The following is a 20,284-nucleotide window of genomic DNA, read 5'->3' as shown; positions in this document are numbered from 1 at the left end:
TGATCGATCAATTCATCAGCCAAACATCAGCAAGCACACAAAAAATGTGCAAGATACAGCTTTTCTCCATTTTCACACCCATAGTAAGAGTAAAGAAATAAATGACTCTACTTAATCCCAGCTTCTGTTACAATGATGCTTCACCATAGGGCTTTATAGTTTATGAAATGGGTATTGATTCTTCACAGTAGTCGCATGAGATAAGTAGGGTGGGCCTTATGCATGCCATTTTACAGGTTAGGAAACAGTGTATGACACTTTGTCAGTGACAAAGCCTCAGCTGGAATCCAGGTCTGCTGACTCCAAATCTTGACATTTTCACCTTCCAAGCTGCTCTCGAGGAGACCCTGAAACATCTTTGAGAATACAGAGATCCTGCATTGAAACACTTCCTGAGAGAGGGGACAGAATTCCCAGGAGTGGGAAGGTTGGGTCAGGCGTGGGGAGTGGACTAGATGTGGTGCCCTGGTCCTGTGTGGTCCTGGATTATGCTGATACACACAGCCCCAGCCCTTGGTGTATAAAAGTCTTTCAAATCTGCTTCATGAGCAGAATATTCCTGAAGAAACATTAAGTTAGATGCTATGTCAATTAATCAAAGACTGAGCAAAAAGAATCCTTATCTTACCAATTTCCTTAAGTTTTCTAAAAACTTATCTCTGGTAGAATTTTGTCTTTGAGTTAAATAAAATCAATATTGTTCATCTAAAAATAGCAGACTGGGAATGATAAGAAATGTAATTTCTGGTTAGCTCTTAAGAAGAAGCATTGTTTTTATTTTATTAATAACTAAGCTACATGTAAATTTAAGACATAGTGGAGCTTGGTAAAAACTGACATCTAAGGGCAGTTTTGTTTTCTGTTGTTAGTTTGCATTGCATAATGAAAAGACAATGAATTCTAAAGAGTTTAGGAATTTCTTTATAATAACTACTTATAACAACGTACATTAGACCTGCAGTCGATCAGTATTTTTCCTGTTTCACAGAGAAGATTCCCCTTTTTCTTTTCCTTTGAAGTTACCATGACACGTTTGCAGTGAAGAAGGGAAGCCTTAGCTAGCAGTGATTGAATATAAATTAATTCCGTCTTAAGCATTCTAAGATGGTGTGCTCATCTGCCTGAGCTTACTCACACGTTGTGTGTCTTTTTCCTGATCTAGAAATCACTACCTAACACAGTGCAAGAGGGAAGCACTCACCAGGCAGCTCACCCAGTGCTTTCTGTAGTGGCGTCTGGCCAAGTGGAAGCTGTTAAGGCTTGAATTAAGCACATAATCCTAATGCAAATTGCCTTGAAATTTTATTAGTTATAAAAAGCCTATGAGGTTCTAATTTTGAAAATCTATAACCCAATTACAAAATTTAGAACTAGACAGAATCTGTTTGGGGAGTTGTTTGGTTTGGTTTGGTTTTAGTTTTGGAAGGGGAGGCCTTGGGCGTTAGGGGCGGAGACTTCCCCTGGGCTGTTTTGGGCATTATCTGTATTTCCACCACTAGCATTGTTTACATACACAAAATACATGTTTGATAGTTTTCAAAACCCTTACACATCTATTATCTCCTTTAATCCATAGAAGAGCTCTGAATCTTTCCAAAATCTATTCAGTTATAATGACTTTAGAAACTAAAATATTGAGCCTCCAAAAATCAATAAAAAAGATGGCACTTTCAAAAAAAAAAAACACAACTGTGTTCTGGTCATTCAGGCAGTTCTTCCGTTCACGAATCCTGGAAATCTATCATGAAATTGCTGAGTAAAGTTAAGCAAAGGCTGAAAGAAAAAACCAAACAGAACAAAAAACCCTCAAAATTCTCAATTAAGAATTTGCCTTCAAATATAAGAAGACATATTTAGGGAGCCCGGAAAGAAAATATTCCAAAGTCACGCAAGTCCTGCTGGAGCCCTGATTCCAGGGCAGATGTTCCCGTGTGCGTTTTCTCAGGGCCCAGCCCAGTCCGTTGGAAGAACAGAGGCTGCTGCCTGCTGTCTTAGGAATTCCTCTCAAACAGCTCCCCGGCCTGGTCACTGAGGCTCGAAATTCCTTCCACAGGATACCAGTAGTGGAACAGAGACATATCATGCCATGCAGATTCTCTGGGAGGGGTAACATATTGACTGCAATTCACACCAAGATGAAGGTGATGGAAGGCAGAAATTTCCTGACATCACCTGCTGCCAAAAAAGAGTGGAGAAGAGCAGCCTGGCCCTGGCTGGGCGTCTGGAGAGGCTAGAGTAGGGACAAGAGGCGAGAGCAGATGACTGGGGCCCCAAAGTTAAGCGTGCTTCCTGTGGTCATTGGCAAAGTCCTGCACTGGAGATTGGCAAGGAATTTGCAGGGAGTTGGTGGCTGCATGATGCCAGCTGAGCACGGATGATAACTCAGATTGTGCAAACTTTCTAATGATAATAGTAATAAAAATCTGGAGTTTCATTGCACAGTCCCCAGGTAAAAATCTTTATAGTCCAGTGTCTATGACCTTGGATAGTTCATTGTTGGGGGGCTGTCCTGTACACAGGAGGATGTTTAGCAGCATCCCTGGCTTCTACCTGGGAGACACCAGTAGCACCTTCCCCCGACCAGGCGTGACAACCAAAAATGTCTTCAGATATTGCCCAGTATCCTCTAGGGATCAAAATCCCCCCCAGCGAGGACCACAGCGCTAAACCCCGCTGTGGCTCAGTTTCTCTCCCTCTGCAATGCACCGCTCCCTCTCTTGTGGCCTATACAGAGGATCTGTCTTCCTTACTCATTCAAACCTACTGGTTTGTATTCCTCTACTGAAGAGAACGTGGAGGCAGCAATTACGGGACAGGTCCCGGCTCACGTCAGACCAGACCCCTGGTGACCAGGTCACAGCTTACTATGCCACCCAGGCCAAATCACTCAGCCTCTCCAGGCCTCACTTCTTTGTCTTTAAAATGAAACTTTGTCTCTGTACTCAAACCACATTTGTTATTCTCAGTGGCAGTAAAAATGTCCTTTCATTCTTCAAAACAATGCTCTCCTTTCTTCTATTTTTTTCTTTATAAATTCAGTATCTTATTTAGTTCTTATTTTGAGTCACTGTTACTTCACTTTGATGTGAAAATCGGAAAAGTTTATGACAATCTGGACTGCCTTGGGCTATTTGATTTTCCCAGGAGAAAGTAAGTCTAAAAATCCTGTAATCTCATTGTCTGGGGAATGGGCTTGAGATGTTAGAAACTTACATAAGCTCATTTTTATTTAGGTTCTCCTAAATACTGAGTGGTTCATTTTACCAAAGCTACACTGCAGATTGGTTTAATAGAGAACATCTTTTAAAAGAGGAAATTAGAAAAAAAAAGAAGAAACTTGCCCAAAGTTATACTTCCTCCTTTAAATTACTTTGCTTGATTGCTGTTTTCTTTCCAACTCATATCTGATGTGACAGTCCCCACCAGGAAAATTGCCAGGAAATGGGCCGGGAAAATTTTAGAAGGATGCTTTGTGCCCTGTGAAAACTTACTTTGCTCTCAGGGCATTAATAAAGCATTACATGGCTGGCCCTAAATTACTGTGAAGAACCCCAATCAGACCATCGAAACAGCTGTGCTATGCGATGTTGTGACAAGAACAGCGTGGTCCTGGGGACAGAGGAGACAGTGACAATAGCCTAGCATTGCTGCTGGGTGGTCACCTGTCCATGCCTGTTTCTGTCCTGCGACTGATTGCGTCTGGCAGCAACTACAGGCAGAGAAGTTGTCCAGGAAGGCCCACGGCTGCAACAGCCGCTGTTACCACAGATTCCGCTTGCTCATTCACTGCAAAATTCCTAACTATCTTGCCTCCGTGCAGGGCCACTCCTTTGGGTTAAGACTTTATCAATAGAATCCCTGTGTTGAAATGCACACAGAACCAGTGCATGAAATCCAGCAGACTCTCCAGGTGTCTTCTAGGTAAAAAAGCAGAGGCTCTTGGAAGTGATGTTGCTCAAGGTCACATAGAAAATAAGTGGCTGAGCTGGAACTAGATATTCTCCTTGCCTTCAGATCACATTACCTTAGAGAGCCACTACCAGCACATTATTACCAACAGCGCAATTACTACATCAAATCAAGCAGCTGTCTCCTAGAAAACAAGGCCTCAGGGGATGGGGTTCAGAACAGGAGAATTTTCAAATAGGGCAATGAGTGAAGAAAGGTATAAATCAGAGGATTCTAAATAGCCAGAGGCACTGGCTCCCTGGGGAAAGTGTTCTCAAAGATGATTAGGTGCCAAACATCTTTTGATGGTGGTGTTGGTGGTTGTGGACGTGGTGGCAGTTGATGGCAGTGGTGATGATGATAATAGTGATGATGATGTTCGAGGTAATGATGGCAGCAGTGGTGGTGTTAGTGGTAGTGATGATAATAACGGTGATGCTGATGGTGGGGGTGATGGCTGCAGTGATGCTGATGGTCGTGAAACACTCAATATTAACTCATTCATTTAACAAGTATTTATTGAGACTCTGTCAGTCTAGACATTGGGGTACAATTATAAATAAAACATAGTTTCTGCTGTCACAGAGCTTAAAGTCTAATAGAGAAGGCAGACCAGCAAGTAGAAAATTTCAACACAGTATGACAAATTCTCTGATGAAATAAGCATAGGTTGTATGGGAAAGCAAATCCCTCAAGCTTTGCTCAGAGTTTCCCCAGGACTAAACACTGGCCTAACAAGTGTTGGAATATTGGATCAAGGGGTAGAAGGATGGCTGACAAGGGCCCATAGCAATAATAAACCATGCTACGCTTCAGGTAAACCCTCATTTCATGGTGGGAATTATACCCAAATAGCCAGCCACCAAAAGCGCTGCAGGAAAATGTAGTCAGGGGTAATTTACTCCTCTAGGGGCTTTGATTCAATTGTAATAAAAAAAAAAAAGGGACACTTATTGGGAAATTTTGGAAGGAGGGAGAGGAGAAAAAAATGTCAATATAGTTACATATTTTTAAATTCCAGTCTTTCTACTGCTGCCAGCCTGGACTTTCCTGCTTCCTTGGAGGTGTATACACGTTTATTTTTAACCCTGGTCTTTGCTAATATCGAACCACTGATGCCATCATTAATCCCCATTAATACCCTGTTCTGACTGTGCCTTTTGGGAACTAACTCAAAATTGAACTTTTTTAAAGCAATCGATGTTCAATGTACTCTTTAGTGTTATGAAAAAATTTTTGAGCTCCAGCTAGTAAATCAAACTGACCACAACTGGAGGCAGGCCCTGGAGTTTCCTGGGGCCCAACACAAGATGAATGACTGTAGACCTTAGAGACAAAATGGGCTTTAGGGCTTCTGATCCCCAAGCATATGTGATCTCACAGACAAACTGAAAATAAAGTTATTTTTCACACTGTCCACCTTTCTTCCCCTCCTCCTTGTCCCAGTATTTAGAAAGCTCTTTTTTCTTTCCATGCGTGAAAAAGGCAGTAATAACATCAGTCCTTTGATATTCTGCCAACAAGCTCCACAGGAGGCTTACTACAAACCGTGCTTCACTTTCCCCCAGTTGTTTACTTGGGCGTCTTATGGGAATCTTCACATTCAGCAAATCTCTTCACACAACAAATCATTACGACTATTCAGATCACATTTAAAAATTCACTTGGGTTGGAAATTCGACCCCTCGGTCATCCCAAACAGACTTTAAAGTCAGAGATAAATACATGAAGCGTATTCCCTGATTATACAGACCAACCATAGCACAGCTCCCTAACAGCTTTATTTTAAAAAATAAAATAAAATTTTAAAAAGCATTTGCTGCCTGGTCCTTTAGTTTATAAGCAGCTAAAATCCCCCTTTCTTGGAGTGAACTCTCCTTGAGAAATATTTGGACCCAAGTGCTCAATGGCCATTGTCCCCAATCATTTCAGCCTTGAGCTTTTTTACATTTCCCCATATGGATCTTATTTTTGGAAAAATTTCATCCATCAGTGAAAGATGATTATATAATAATAATTTGTTTCCGCATTCGTGTGTCAAAGATCTATATAATTGCCAATCAGAACTTCTAATGGCGATAACCGCCATCAGATAATGAGTGAGAGAACGTGGAGTATGTTTCGGTGCTACCTTTGTAAAGATGAAAATCCGACTGATATCTGGTGTTGTGAAAGAGTGGCAATGATTCTACTAACTTTGCAGATGCCTAGCGGTTAAAATTTCCAGGCTGGTGACCCTTACCTGACGTAGGCTCCATGACAGATTTGAGTGCCCATCTGGAGTTTCTGCTTCTCCAACCTATCGGCTTTCTTATTTTAAATTGTTATTTTTCTCTCTCCATGATTCATGCCTAGGAATGCCAGAAATGACATTCCTTGCTTTGGGATAGTGAGAAAGCTAGAGGTCTCTGATGCTCTTTATAGACTTTCCATTGGTGACACATCTCAGTCAGCAGGAGTCCCAGTGGTGGCAACTTTGGAGAATCTACTGGTGAGGCTCAATGAAAGATGTTATTATAGTCCAACAGAGTAAAATAGTAAAATACCAATTCTAAAAAGATTTTTAAAAAATTCTTATTAAAGTTGGAGTCAAGGTATCCATAAGCATGGGAGGCGTTTCTACGGTTCAGGAATGACCAAGGGAACCAATGATGGATGAGAGGTACAGAATCAGGACAATCTCTAGTACATTTCAAACTAAACATAATACCATAAGGTCGCCTTATTCACCAGGGATTTTCATTTCTGTTTATTAAAGAATTTTTGACAGTTGACAAATATATTGGAAGCCAGTGGGAAAGTAGAATTTGCCTAACAGAAATTGCTTTCGGCAGCCTATTTTGAGAAATTGTACCCATTCCATAAATAAGCAATGTGCAAATGAAGAAATTGAGGTATCAGGAAGTTAAATGACTTATCCAAGGTCACTGGTAGAACTGGAAATGGATCTCAGGTTGCCTGACCCCACTGTTCCATAGATGATGAAGTATTCCCCTGGATTTGCCCTCTGCCTGTCCTCTCTCCATATCACACAAGCTCCTTGGGTGCAAATATAATGCCTTTTACAAGCCCTGTCTCATTCAATCCTCCTCTTTTAGGTGGGGCTAGAGGGTGCGGGGACAATGAACTGCTCAGGCTTCATTTTTTTCTCTTATGGGAAAAGCCAGCAATGTAATGAAGTTTCCATTTGTGGGCAAACAGCTTGGTTTCTCAATTATTAAGGCTACATATCTTATGCCCGTTCTCCTCATATTTTTGGAGAAAAACAGGCATTTATTACAAGCCATCTCTCGAATGTGATAATCATAGCCAATCTAAATGTCTGCTTTCCCCGAATTGCTTCCTGGAATGAGGTTTCAATGCTGCATCTATTTTGTAATCACAGAGGCTATTTCTGAAACGTGGGGATGCTTTTGAGCACTCCCTCCAAGCTGCGCAGTCAGGCTGCTCTGCTCTCCTGGGGGCTCACATCCCCAGGATTGCGGACAGAGATGCGGCAAAGCCAGCACACGCCTGTTGGATATGCCCTCCCAGCTTCATGCACTTCGGGTTCCCTTCTCGCCCTCTTTCCTACCCTTCTCTCCTCACTTGACATCCTTCTCCTTTCCTCTTCTTGCTGTGGTTTTTTTCCCCCTTATCTATCCATCCAGTCCTTTCATTCAAGTATTTTTGAAAGCAGCATGCAGAAGTGGTATAGCAATGAAAAAAGCAGACGCTTAAAGAACTTTAAATCCTCCGTATCTCTCTCGCGCGGTCCACACTTGGTTATTTCTCTCATGGTTGTCACTTAGTAAAATATGTTTTGGCCAAATAAAGAATCCTCAGTTACTAAGGGAGACAAGGTTAATAATCTCTAGTTGTAATGATTTTCATGAAAAATGAACCTAATCACCCACCCCTATTAGAGTTTGTGTCAAGTATATAAACAAAAGGACATTTGCATAACAGTGGTTCTATGCTTCACAATACAAATTAGGGTTAGTTCATGTTTTTTTTTAACTGAAGTAAAATTTACATACAGTGAAATGCATGGATATTAAATGCAAAATTCAATGAGTTTCAACTGGAGTAATCACCACCCCAACCAAAATATAGATGTTACCGGCAGCCCAGAAATTTCCTTTGTGATCCCTTCTAGTCAATCCACACCCCCATAGGCGATGACTATTCTGATTTCTTGCAACAGATTAGATGTCGCTGTTCTTAGATTTTACAAAACTGGATTCATACAGTACGTGCTATTTGGGGCTGGCTTCTTTTACTCAATCAGTTTTGCATGTCTTTAATTTGTTCCTCTTTACCGCTGAGCAGTACTCCATTGTCTTCTGTATCACAATTTGTCTATCCCTTCACCTGCTCATGGACATTTGAGATGTTCCGAGTTTGAGAACAAAGCCCCTGTGAACATTTCTGTCCACATCTGTTGTGTGCACATACGTTTTCATAGCTGGGGTAAGTAGCTAAAGGGGGCATATCTAAATCATAGGGTATGTATATGTTTAACTTTAAGGCAACCTGTCAGTTTTCTAAAATGATTGGACCATTTTACATTCCCGGAAGCAATACATAAGGGTACCAGTTTTACCAGAGCTTCACCTGTTCTTGGTGTTTTCAGCCCTCTTAATTTTAACGTAGATTCGAGCGGGTGTTTGGTGGCATCTCACTGGGGTTTTAATTTTCATTTCTCTGATGACCAATGATATTGAGCACCTTTTTATGCATTTATTGGACATTCATATATTTTTTTGTGCGGTATCTTTCAAGTCTTTGCCCATTTTCTTATTGCATCATTTGTCTTTTTATTATTGAGTTGTAGTTGCCCACTATATATTCTGAATACATGTTCTTTGTCAGATATGTATAGAAGATATTTTCCCCCAGAATATGGCTTGCTGTTACATTTTCTTAATGGCGTGTTTAAGGAACAATGTTTTTTAAATTTTATGAAATTCAATTTTTAAATTTTTAAAAAATCCGACCTTAGGAAATATGTTATTTATTTCCACAAGGTCATGAAGATATTCTCCTGTATTTTTTTGAAGCTTTATAATTTTAGCTTTTATATTTAGGTCTGTGATCCCTCTTGAGTTATCTTTCTGTGTGGTGTGAGGTAGGGGTCAAGATTTGATGCAAAGACTTACATCTGTTGAAAAGACTGTCTTTTCCCTCATTGAATTGCTTTGGTGGCTTTGTTGAAAGTCAGACGTCTGTAAGTGTGGATCTATTTCTGGACTCTATTCTGTTCCATTGGTCTATCTGTCTATCCTTATATACCATACTGTCTCAAAGCAGTGTTACAGTAAATCTGCAAATCAGATAGTCCTCCACTGTACGGTTCCACTTACCGTTAGGACTGATCAGCAGCAGACTGCAGCTGGAGGCTTGTGCTTCACAAAACCTGGAAAGAATCTTATTTAAGAAATAATTCTTCTCCTCCCCTAATTTAACTCTCCACCTTTGAAGCTACTTCACCTTACCCAAAATTTGTATCCAAAGGTCTTTGAGAAACTATTATAGACAGGACTGGGTTTAAAACTGTTCTATAAGAGTTAAGGAAACCCTAGTCTTTATGAGAACATAACTTTTAACAATAAAATTTAACAGAATATACTACGTTTATAACAGAGAAAAGTCCTTTCATCATAGCCTTATAAAATGTGCACACAGGAAGAAAAATACCTTTACATATTTAAAAAGAAGCAGAAACACATAGTAATTCTACAAAAGCTAAAAGTATGTGCTACAGGAAATTGGAGAATCAAGAAATGTCACATTTATTTGTTTTTCAGTATCTACTTAAAATCTGGTTAATCGCCCATGACCAAAATTGAAGAAAAGTCTAGTATTGGTCGTGCGTTAAGGCCCTCCCTGTCCTTTGAATCGTGCAGGAGCCCAGGGCTTCTTCTGCCCCTGGGTTGGAGGGCTACCCAGTGTGACTCCAACACCAGGCCCTGAGGTCAGAGTAGCCACTGGGTGGGCACTGCCCTTCAGAAGCAAGCACAGGCCAGTCCTCCTGCAGCCATCGCATTTCAAGGGCCTTCCCCCCGAAAGCACTGCATTTCCTGAGTGGGTTTCCCACGGCTCCGCAGTTCCTGAGGTTCACCTCCTCAACGGCTGGCTCCCCTTCCAGCCCTCAAAGAGCCTTGCCTCTGTCCCTTCTCGTATTTGAACAAATCCAGTTTAATCATTCCCCAGGGACCTGAGCCTTGAGTTCAGAGAGGCAGCCCACCCCACTGGGCACAAAAGGAATTTTAATTATTCTCTCTGCTATGGTAAGTATTTGGGGAAATTTTAAAAAACATAAGGAAGGAAATAATAATTATATATTTTCTCGCAGCAAGAATTGAACACAGTTAGCATCTTGACATATCCGCTTCCAGTCTTTTTTATGAAAACTCTCTTTTATTTTTTGGTAAAAAAAAAATGATAATGGTCTCTAAAAAGAATTTGGACAGTCCAGAAAAATTTAAAGATGAAACTTAAAACATCTTCCCTCAAAAAGTCACCCCAAATTTCACCACCAAGAAATAACCACTACTAATATTTGGTATATAGCATTCCAACTAGATATATCCATATTTAAATAGATATAGTGTTAAAATCATAAATAGTATTATACAATAGGGGCTAGTTTAATTAACAAGTGTTATGCTTACTTTTTATAGCTTTATTGAGATGTACTTGACATACAATAAAATGCACATAATTAAAGTACACGATTTGACAATTGATGCACCCATGAAACCATCATCAAAATGAAAATAATGCATATATCCATCACTGTCCAGAAATTTTCTCTGTAATTTCTCCCTTTGATGACTCCCTGCTTTGTCTGCCATCCCCAGGCAATCACTGCTCTGCTATCTGTCATTACACATTGATTTATATTTTCTGGAATTTTATATAAATGGAATCATGCAGTATGTGCTCTTTTTTGTCTGATTTCATTCATGCTTCTCTCTCTCATTCTGAGGCTCATCCATGCTTTTGCTTGCATCAATAGTTCATTCCTTTTTATGGCTGATTAGGGTTCCACTGTATAGATAAACCGCAATTTGTTTACCCTTTTCCTTATTGATGGACATTTGGGTTGTTTCCAGTTTTTGCCTCTTACAAATAAAGCTAGAATTATTCATGTAAACGTCTGTGTATAGGCATGAGCTTTTTTTCTCTTAGAAAAGTACCTAGAAATAGGACAGCTGGGTCATATGGTAGGTGTATGTTTAACTTTTAATAAACATGCCAAAGTGGTTGTACCATTTTAAATTCCCACCAGCAGTGTATAAGAGTCCCAGGTGTTCACATCTTCTCCAACACTTGATATGATCAGTCTTGCTAATTTTAGACTTTCTAATAGGTGTGTAGTGTTATCTTATTGTGGTTTTAATTTGCATTCACCTGTGACTAATGATGCTGAACATCTTTTATCATGCTTATTAGCCACCCATGTGTCTTCTTTCATGTAGTATCTGTTCAAATATTTTGCCCATGTTTTTAAATTGTGTTCATTTTCTTATTATTGAGTTTCAAACATTCCGTACATGTTCAACTCCTTTATTACATGTGTGATTTACAAATATTTTTTCCCACTCTAGACTTATCTTTTCATTCTCTTAATGATGTCTTTCAAAGAGCAAAAGTTCGTAATTTGATGAAGCCCGATTTGTAAATATATTCTTTGTGGATCATTCTTTCGGTATTATATCTAAGGAATCTTTGCCTAACTAAAGGGTACAAAAATTTTTTCCTATGTTTTCTTCTAGAAGTTTTATAGTTTTAAGTTTTAAATTTAGGTCTATGAACCATTTTGAGATAATTTTTGTACATGATGTGAGGTGAGAATCAAGGTTCATTTTTGCATATGAATATCCAATTATTCCAGCACCATTTGTTGAAAAAGTTATCATTTGTCCATGGAATTGCCTTTGCAACTTGTCAAAAATTAGTTAACTATATTTCTAGGTTCTATTTCTTATGTTCTCTGATGTGTTCCATTGGTTTGTTTATTTGTATTTGTGCCAAATGGTGCCATGCTATTTAGTTTAAAAGTATTACATTTAATTGTACTCAAATTCTGTTTAATTTTATTTTATTTTATTAAATTTTACTTTCATAGAATAAAAAACTGAATTGCATCAGAAGAAATTATTAAACTTCAAATAAATGTTTCTTCACTACAAGAGATGTTATTTCCTAACAGATCCCTCTAAGGGTATTAAAAACTTACGAAAACCACTAAAAGAATGAAGAAATTATATATTTTTAAAGTATGTTTTAATTTTAGATGGTGTCAATTAACTAAGAGAGATCAACACATTAAAACATTAGCACTTTCATTTTTCCTCCTTCTTTCCTCCCTCATGTCTAATTTTTTTCTTAGGATTACTATTGTTTTTATATTATCAAGTTTTAAAATTCATATTCCTTCTGTTACTGTAATTCCCAAAGATTTTTAAATTTATCTGGATTTTTCTCACCACTAAGTCTTTTACCACGGAGTCTCTGTTCCTGGGTTCTTTCTTTGATTCAGCCCTTAATTATCTTGATATCATTTTTCAAGTAGTTTGGTTATGATGGGTACTATGTTCCTTGAGATCCTTCATGTTTGCAAATGTGTCCTGGGTGCCTTTGTTCTTGCAGAACATCTTAGCTGTGCATAAGGTTCTTGGGTCAACTTTTCTTTCCTTCAGGGCGATGTAAATATTAATTGACTGTATTTTGCCATTGAATGGTGCTGTGGAGAAGTCTGAAGGCAGCCTAATTTCCTCTCTGGTTGCTAATTTGCAATTTTCTGTCTGTATGATTGAATAAGTTTTTCTTTATCCTGAAGTTCAAATAGCTTAATTAAAGTTCCTAGGCAATGAGCATTCTGCACCAAATTACCCTGGAACACAGATTGCTCTTTCAATGTACAGATTCAATTTTCCTCAACCACGTAAAATTTTCTTATATCATGTCATGAATATATCTTCTGTTTCATTTGTTGGTTTCCCTATTTTAGAAATACTAATTATCCGTATGTTGTGTCATCTTTGTCTTCCATAACCATTAGCTTATCTCTGAATAACTTTATCTTTTTCATTAGTATTTTCTTTATCTTAAGCTTTTCTTCTATATCATAAATTTTACTTTTAGCAGTATCTATTCTGTTTCTTACAATTTATGATTTATTTTTAGTTCCATGTTGATGTGATTTGGGCCTAAATTTCTTCCTTTAGGTCTGTGATCTCCTAAGAGATTGTGAGGAAATTCTTTATGTCCCTTAATTTTGTTTTCTTCTATGTATTATTTTTTTTCATATTCTCTCTCTCCTTCTCTCTTTCTCTCTTCTCACTTCTTCTTTTCTTTTTTACGCATGTTTATACTTGCATACCTCTTCTCCAAGTGTTCCATTTGCTCTAATATAGTATGGATGAAATCTTGACTCTTCCCAATCTAAGACTAGCTCGATTTCTCCTCTGAACTACGGTTTGAGGCCAGTGTATTTCATTTTCGAGTACTCTGAGAAAGACTGAAGCACGGAAAAGAGTTTAGCTGAAGAGATGGCAATCTCTGTTAGGATACTTGGGGTCTGCTCTTTCTTTTAAGACTCTGTGAAATTTCTCATTCCGGGATCCACTCCACCTAATTGGAGGTACATCTCGCTCTCACAGGGGGATAATTCTCAGGCTTTGTATCATTTCCCCATTGGAGTCCCAGAATCTCTACCTTTTTGAGGTGCAGACCCTTTTTCACCCATTTTTCCACAGCAGTTGTTTCTACTATTCTGGTCAGAACAAGAAAAAGATCAGCATTTTAATTCAGTTGGTTTCTTTCCAGATTTTGAAATGTTTAAACAGGAAATCTCAGGATTTATTGACTTGACAGTAGTGCTTCTGAAGAACTCGTGGTTAGAGTTAGGAGCTGAGCCATGTTGCCCCTCTATTCCACTCTAGTCCTCATCTTTTCTTGTTACCAGGTTTTAAAGTGTACTGAATTATGTTGTGCCACCGACGTTGCTGATAGTGACTTTTGTGGTGCTGGTTTTTCCTTTTTCCAATATTGTAGGTACAAGAAGAGGACAATTTAGTGCAACTTTAAAGAAGTTGAATAACACTCCCTGTCCAAAGTCTTGGGCTCATATTATCTCTTTGACCACCAGTGATGCAAGAACAAGACATTTCATCCTGTCACTGGTCGGACTCTGAGTTCATGGGAAGGTGTTAAAACAGTCAATTGTGGCATGAAAAAGGACCAGCATGCCCTTGAAGCGTCCTCCAAACATATCTTGTTGCCTAGGGAGGGTGACATTACTTTAACTCTTTACATCTGTCACTAAAGACTTATCTCTTTCAGTATCTGAGCTCCCCAAAAATCAATGTTCTAATTAGAAAACAGTAGCTAATCTGGCCAAATGCTAATAAATGAGAATTGTGATCTATCTAGCAACAGGAGAACAGCTCAGCACTAACAATTAAAAGGTCTGTAGAGGAGAGAGCTTTTTTTCTTACTCTTCCCCTTAGCTGATTGGGTTCAGCCCTATGCTATAAATAGGCCTTCTAATTAACAGCTATCTGTTTGAAAATCAGTCACCAGAACCATGGTTTAGGAACTTCACCTCTGGGATTCATAGGCCCTATTCTATTTCTCAATAATAAGGATAAGGAAATGGTAATGTGAGTTAAAGCTGAATCTACTTATCCACAAAGACCCTGTCATAGCCCACCAAGGCACTCTGCAGGCTTCATTATAATAGATGCAGATTTTTAAATAATCAATTCAACCGCAAGGAAAAGTATTGATTATGAATAGAGCCAAAATTGTTGGCTAATCCTTGCTGCATCCCAGTCATTTCATGGAGTTACAGGATAAAGTCAAAGTTTACATCAAAGGCATGAGTTTGCAATTAGCTGAACAAGGTCCTTCAGAAATCACCAAAGAATTACTTTTTTTTTCTACGTTAAACAAATTAACTGGGTAGTTACCTTCACTTTAACCTGACTGGACAGAGTCAAAGGGGAAAAAATAGTCTGTCTGAATCAAACTGAATGGTTATCTTCTAGAGAAAACTCCCCAGAAGGACCCTCTTTGGAAAATGCCACTCAGGGTTGGAGTAAATCTCATATTTCAGTGGAGAGTTAGTCACTGACAGTAGAAGATACTTGCAAATCTTAAGTGTTTTCTTTTGGTATTTTCTATTTCATCCAATATTGCCTACTTACGTGATACTCGTGCAGATCTCCTAGCGGGCCCCTGATCCATGTTGTTTCATGACACCAAGCATTTATTCAAACTGTTTCCACTACGTAGATTGCCTTCCCTGGCCCTCAGGCCCTCAAGACCTAGCTTTCATGTCATTTCCTCTATTCAGCCCACCATTACCACCACCCCCACCCTCCAGCCTGATAAAACTGATTACTCCCTCCTTTGGGTCCCCACCCTACCTATACATCTTTCTGTCTTAATACCAATAACCTTTGCTTCCACTTGATTGGTTTCTTGTTAATCTCTCCCCGGGGAGAAGGTCTTACTTTTGTTCAAGTACACAATGCCTGTATTCTTGTTGAATATAATAGTGATCATTCAACAACTGTTGAGCATCTGCTCTTTGCTAATACTTGCTAAAAGTCCAAAAGTCACAGATTTTTATTTCTGTTCTCAGTGAATTCATGATCCAGTGGGGAAAATAGATTCCTATACAACTAAACTCAGCAAGCTGAGACTAAGCTGTTATTTGATATGGCAGTAAGCACACAAAAAGTCACCGTATTTTAATATCTCTTCTATGGTTTTTATAATCCAAACACACCTGCTTCAATCATATGTTTCACATGGCTTACTATTGTCTTCTCAGCATAGTCTAAATCTATGCTTCTCAAACTCATGTGCACACAGAGCACCTTGGGATTTTGTTAAAATGCAGACTCTGATTCTGTAAGTCTGAGGAGGAGTCTGAGATTCTGCATTTCTTACAAGCTTTTAGGGGGTGCCATTGACTTTAGTCCATGGACCACAGTTTGAGGAGCACGGCTGTAAACCATTGTCATGTTAACTTATAAACATTGTTGAAGAGGCACCAGTTTTTGGAAAAACTCCCACTGCTCCCCACCTAGACATTCTTCTGACTATAATTAAATATGTGAAAATTACAGCAAGAGAGGTAAGACTCAGTGATGCCTCCCCCAAAACTAACAGGATGCCTTGAAACTGCTACTTCCCAGGCTTTGTTTTACTGTCAAAGAACAAAAGGTCTTTGTTCCTGCACTTCGGGTCTGCTGCTACCGGCTGACTGTGATCTGAACGCGTAGCAAGCTTTTCCCAAATGGTCGAGATTGTCATTTCTTTGCTTAAGTCTCCTCTCATATTGAAACTATAATGCCCTAGGCTCTTTATGAAATGGAAATATCTTTTGACAAAACTATAAAACCTTAATGACCTTAAACAATCATAAAGAAAATATTTCTTTAATGCAACTTTTTTTTTTTTAAACAAACTCAGTAAAGTACCCCTAGGGATCTAATTCCTTATTAACTCCTAATGGTTCCTATGACAGCATCTGTTTACTTTTTCATTTCATTAGAGTCTGCCACTCAAAGTCAAAACCAGTAGACCATAAGACTTTGGGCTCCCACCCTATACATCTTTTGTTACTTGTCATTTTTGAATTCTCCTTCCACCAAGACAAGATGCTTTCTTGAGCTGTCTTCTTTCCTAGGTCTTCTCTCTTCCCCACATCGTTCTCCAGCACTATTCCAACCAGACCAAGTGCCCTACGTGTATCTTCTCCTAAGCATGTGAGAAGACAACTCTGCCTCTCTGCTATTCAATGCCACCTTGGTACAACAGTATACTAAGAGACAGTCTTGATATATAGTTTGCAAATATCTTCTCCCAGTTGTTAGGTTGTCTTTTCATTTGTTGATAGTTTCTTTTCCTGTGTAGAAGCTTTTTAGTTTGATGTAGTCCCCTTTGTTTATTCTTTCTATTGTTTCTCTTCCTGGGTCAGACATGGTATTTGAAAAAATGCTGCTAAGACTGATGTCACAGAGTGTACTACCTATATTTTCTTCTAGAACTTTAATGGCTTCAGATCTTACATTCAAGTCTTTAATCCATTTTGAGTTGATTTTTGTGCATAGTGTAAGATAATGGTCTACTTTCATTCTTTGGCCTGTGGCTGTTCAGTTCTCCCAACACCATTTATTGAAGAGACTTTCCTTTCTGCATTGTACCGTCTTTGCTCCCTTGTCAAAAATTAGTTGTCCAAATATGTGTGGATTTATTTCTGGAATCTCAATTCTGTTCCATTGATCTGTGTGTCTGTTTTTGTGCCAGTACCATGCTGTTTTGGTTACTATGGCTTTGTAGTATATTTTGAAATCAGGGAGTCCAATACCTTCGGCTTTCCTCTTTTTTCTCAGGATTCCTTTGGCTATTCGGGGTCTTTTGTTGTTCCATATAAATGTTACCCCAAATACACAAACAACACCTACATCTCAATAACAAAAAAAACCCAACAACCCAGTTTAAAAATGGGCAAAAGATCTGAAGAGATATTTCTCCAAAGAAGATATACAGATGGCTAACAGGCATATGAAAGGATGTTCAACATCATTAACTATCAGGAAAATGCAAATCAAAACTACAATGAGATATCACCTCACTCCCCTCAGAATGGCTATAGTTAACAAGACAGGAAACAATAAATGTTGGAGAGGGTGTGGAGACAAGGGAACGCTTGTACACTGCTGGTGGGAGTGCAAATTGGTGCAGCCACTATGCAAAACAGTCTGGAGATTCCCCAGAAAATTAAGAATAGATATACCATATGACCCAGCTATCCCACTGCTGGGTATTTATCCAAGGAAATTGAAAGAACAAATGCATAAAGATACATGCACCCCTATGTTCATCGCAGCATTATTCACAATAGCCAAGGCTTGGAAGCAACCTAGGTGCTGATCAAGGGACGAATGGATAAAGAAGATGTGGTATATTTTCACAATGGAATACTACTCAGCCATAAGAAATGATGAAATCTGGCCATTTGTGGCAACATGGATGGACCTTGAAGATATTATGCTAATTGAAATAAATCTGAGGGAGAAAGTCAAATACCATATGATCTCACTTATAAGTAGAAGATAAAAACAATGACAAACAACACATAGCAACAGAGATTGGGTTGGTGGTTACCATAGGGGAAGGGGGGAGGAGGATGGGCAAAAGAGGTGATGAGGCATATGTGTGTGATGATGGATTGTAATTAGTCTTTGTGTGGCGAACATGATGTAATCTACACAGAATCTTACATATATTACAATGTACACCTATCTGAAGTTTATGTAATGTTATAAACCACTGTTACCGCAATGAAAAAAAGAGAAAGAGAGACAGTCTCTTTTCCCCTTGCACACTTAGTTATGGCATCACTTTCCCTGACAATATAACAGAGAATTGAACAGTAGTGGAACTGTTTTCATCCTGCAGGTCATAGGGAAGACACTTGGAGCCTTAGCTTGCCCAATGTCAGAGTGTGGAGAGGACTCTTCCAAATGATCTTTCTTCTTTCTCACCACTTGTGATCTCATTTAGGTTAATGCCAGAGATGACGAAGGTGTCCTTGTTGGATCCTGGGACAATGTCTATGCCTATGGCGTTCCCCCGTCAGCCTGGACCGGAAGCGTTGACATTCTGTTGGAATACCATAGTTCTGAAAATCCTGTCCGGTATGGTCAGTGCTGGGTTTTTGCTGGTGTCTTTAACACATGTAAGTGTCCAATTGAGTAATATTTTTTTAATGTAAAGGAAATTTCACTTCAAGACATTTTATCCATAACCTAGCAAAGAGACTTAGAACCCTGTTGGCTCCATAGAATTTATGGGTGGTTATTCTGGGATGTAGTGAATGCATAATTTAATTGTACTAGGCCAAATATGCTCATAGTTTCTCTTTGACTGCAGAATCTTTATAGAAAGAATGATGGACTATTTCCTACATAATCCATCATTCAATAACCAGAGATATGGAGGGTCCCAGGGAGCAAGTAAGGATATAGGGGAAAGGATGTGCCATTTTCTTTTCAGTAACCCCCCACACTTGCAAAATTTAAAATAATAAATAATAAGAAAAGATATATACTGCTTCTTTGTTATTAAGAGTTTTATAAATATGCTTATTTGCCTATTGTTTATCACTGAGAAGTTTTGTAAATGCGTCCGCTTAATTTTTACCCTAGCTATGGAAGGGATTGTGGCAGGCCATCTCATCTCCACTTTTACGTGTGAGTCTCAATGCCCCTGAGCATTTAGAGATCAGAACTTCATGAACCATCTTTACACTCCAGTTTCCTTTCTGGTTTTTAATCCACCCAACATCCAATCCATAGAGGAAAACATATGGGAACAAAATATTCTCTTCAGCTTCATGCATCATTTTTCAAAATGGCATTTGCCTGTCTAGGCCCAAACAAAGTTGTTGTTAATCCAGTGAATATTTTTAAAAATACATTTACTTGAGTATGTCTTCGTCATTGGTAACGATTTTCACTTCCACGTGCCGTTTCTGCAGCTTTGGAGAAAACTTTAAGCTCAAGTGGAGTGTCCTTTCTGCAGGCTTGTTAACAAAGAATGTTTTACCTAGTGAGCACTTTTTATAAATCAAAAAAATCAAGCAGGAGCAAGAGGCTGGAAGCCAGGATGAGGCCGTTTTTTCATAAATGATTATGAAGCCTCAGTTTTAGCTCAAAGCTGCAACAGTCTAAGAATTAGTCAGTGATCCAAGTGGGAAGAAACCATGAGTTTTGTATTTGTGTTTTGCTTCTCCATGGCTTCAAACTAAATAAGATGATTTTCTTAGCTATTTGAGTAAATCCCGAGGGCCAAAGGAATCTGTCTCTCCTGGGAGCAATAAGGCCAATGGGTCAGACCCTAGAAGTGCTGACCTCTGAAGTTCTAGGTAGAAGCCTGAACTTCATGATGGGCTAGTGGTTGGAGGTAGTCCCCTCCCTCGTGGTTCCCAAACCAAGGCCATGTAGAGGGTGCCCAGCAGAGGCAGCAGCTCTGAAACGACTCCAGGAAAACATAAAGGACCTTCTGCCTCCCCAGACCCTCCTACTGCCTACAATTTCACTATCCCAGTCTAATTCCTTTGGGCTTAAAACCAGATAAAATAGTGAACACCTTCCATCCTTTTATGTCGTTTGTATAAAAAGGTCATCAGATCTATTTCTGAAAACAGGCTTTGATGGTAAGCTCGGAAAAGGCATAAGTACAACGTGTGAAAGTCACAGTGAGAACAGGGAAGTTGGAGGGGAGGGGGTACTGGTGCACTAGTGTCCGCTTTCACCTGTCTTAA

The 20,284-nt window shown here is 39.1% G+C and overlaps 1 protein-coding gene across 1 annotated transcript in view; it reads left to right on the top strand.

Moving 5' to 3' along the window:
• Positions 1-20,284, top strand: part of F13A1 (coagulation factor XIII A chain) — a 156,063-nt gene that overhangs the window by 71,650 nt on the left and 64,129 nt on the right. The window contains exon 7 of the mRNA XM_001492684.6: positions 18,523-18,697. Within this exon, the coding sequence (XP_001492734.2) occupies positions 18,523-18,697 (175 nt within the window). The remainder of the gene's footprint in view (positions 1-18,522; positions 18,698-20,284) is intronic.

This window comes from Equus caballus, chromosome 20 (assembly GCF_041296265.1).
Source record: "Equus caballus isolate H_3958 breed thoroughbred chromosome 20, TB-T2T, whole genome shotgun sequence".
NCBI classification, from domain to species: domain Eukaryota; kingdom Metazoa; phylum Chordata; class Mammalia; order Perissodactyla; family Equidae; genus Equus; species Equus caballus.
The sequence above is the reverse complement of the archived record's forward strand: the minus strand, read 5'-3'. Positions and strand labels throughout refer to the sequence as shown.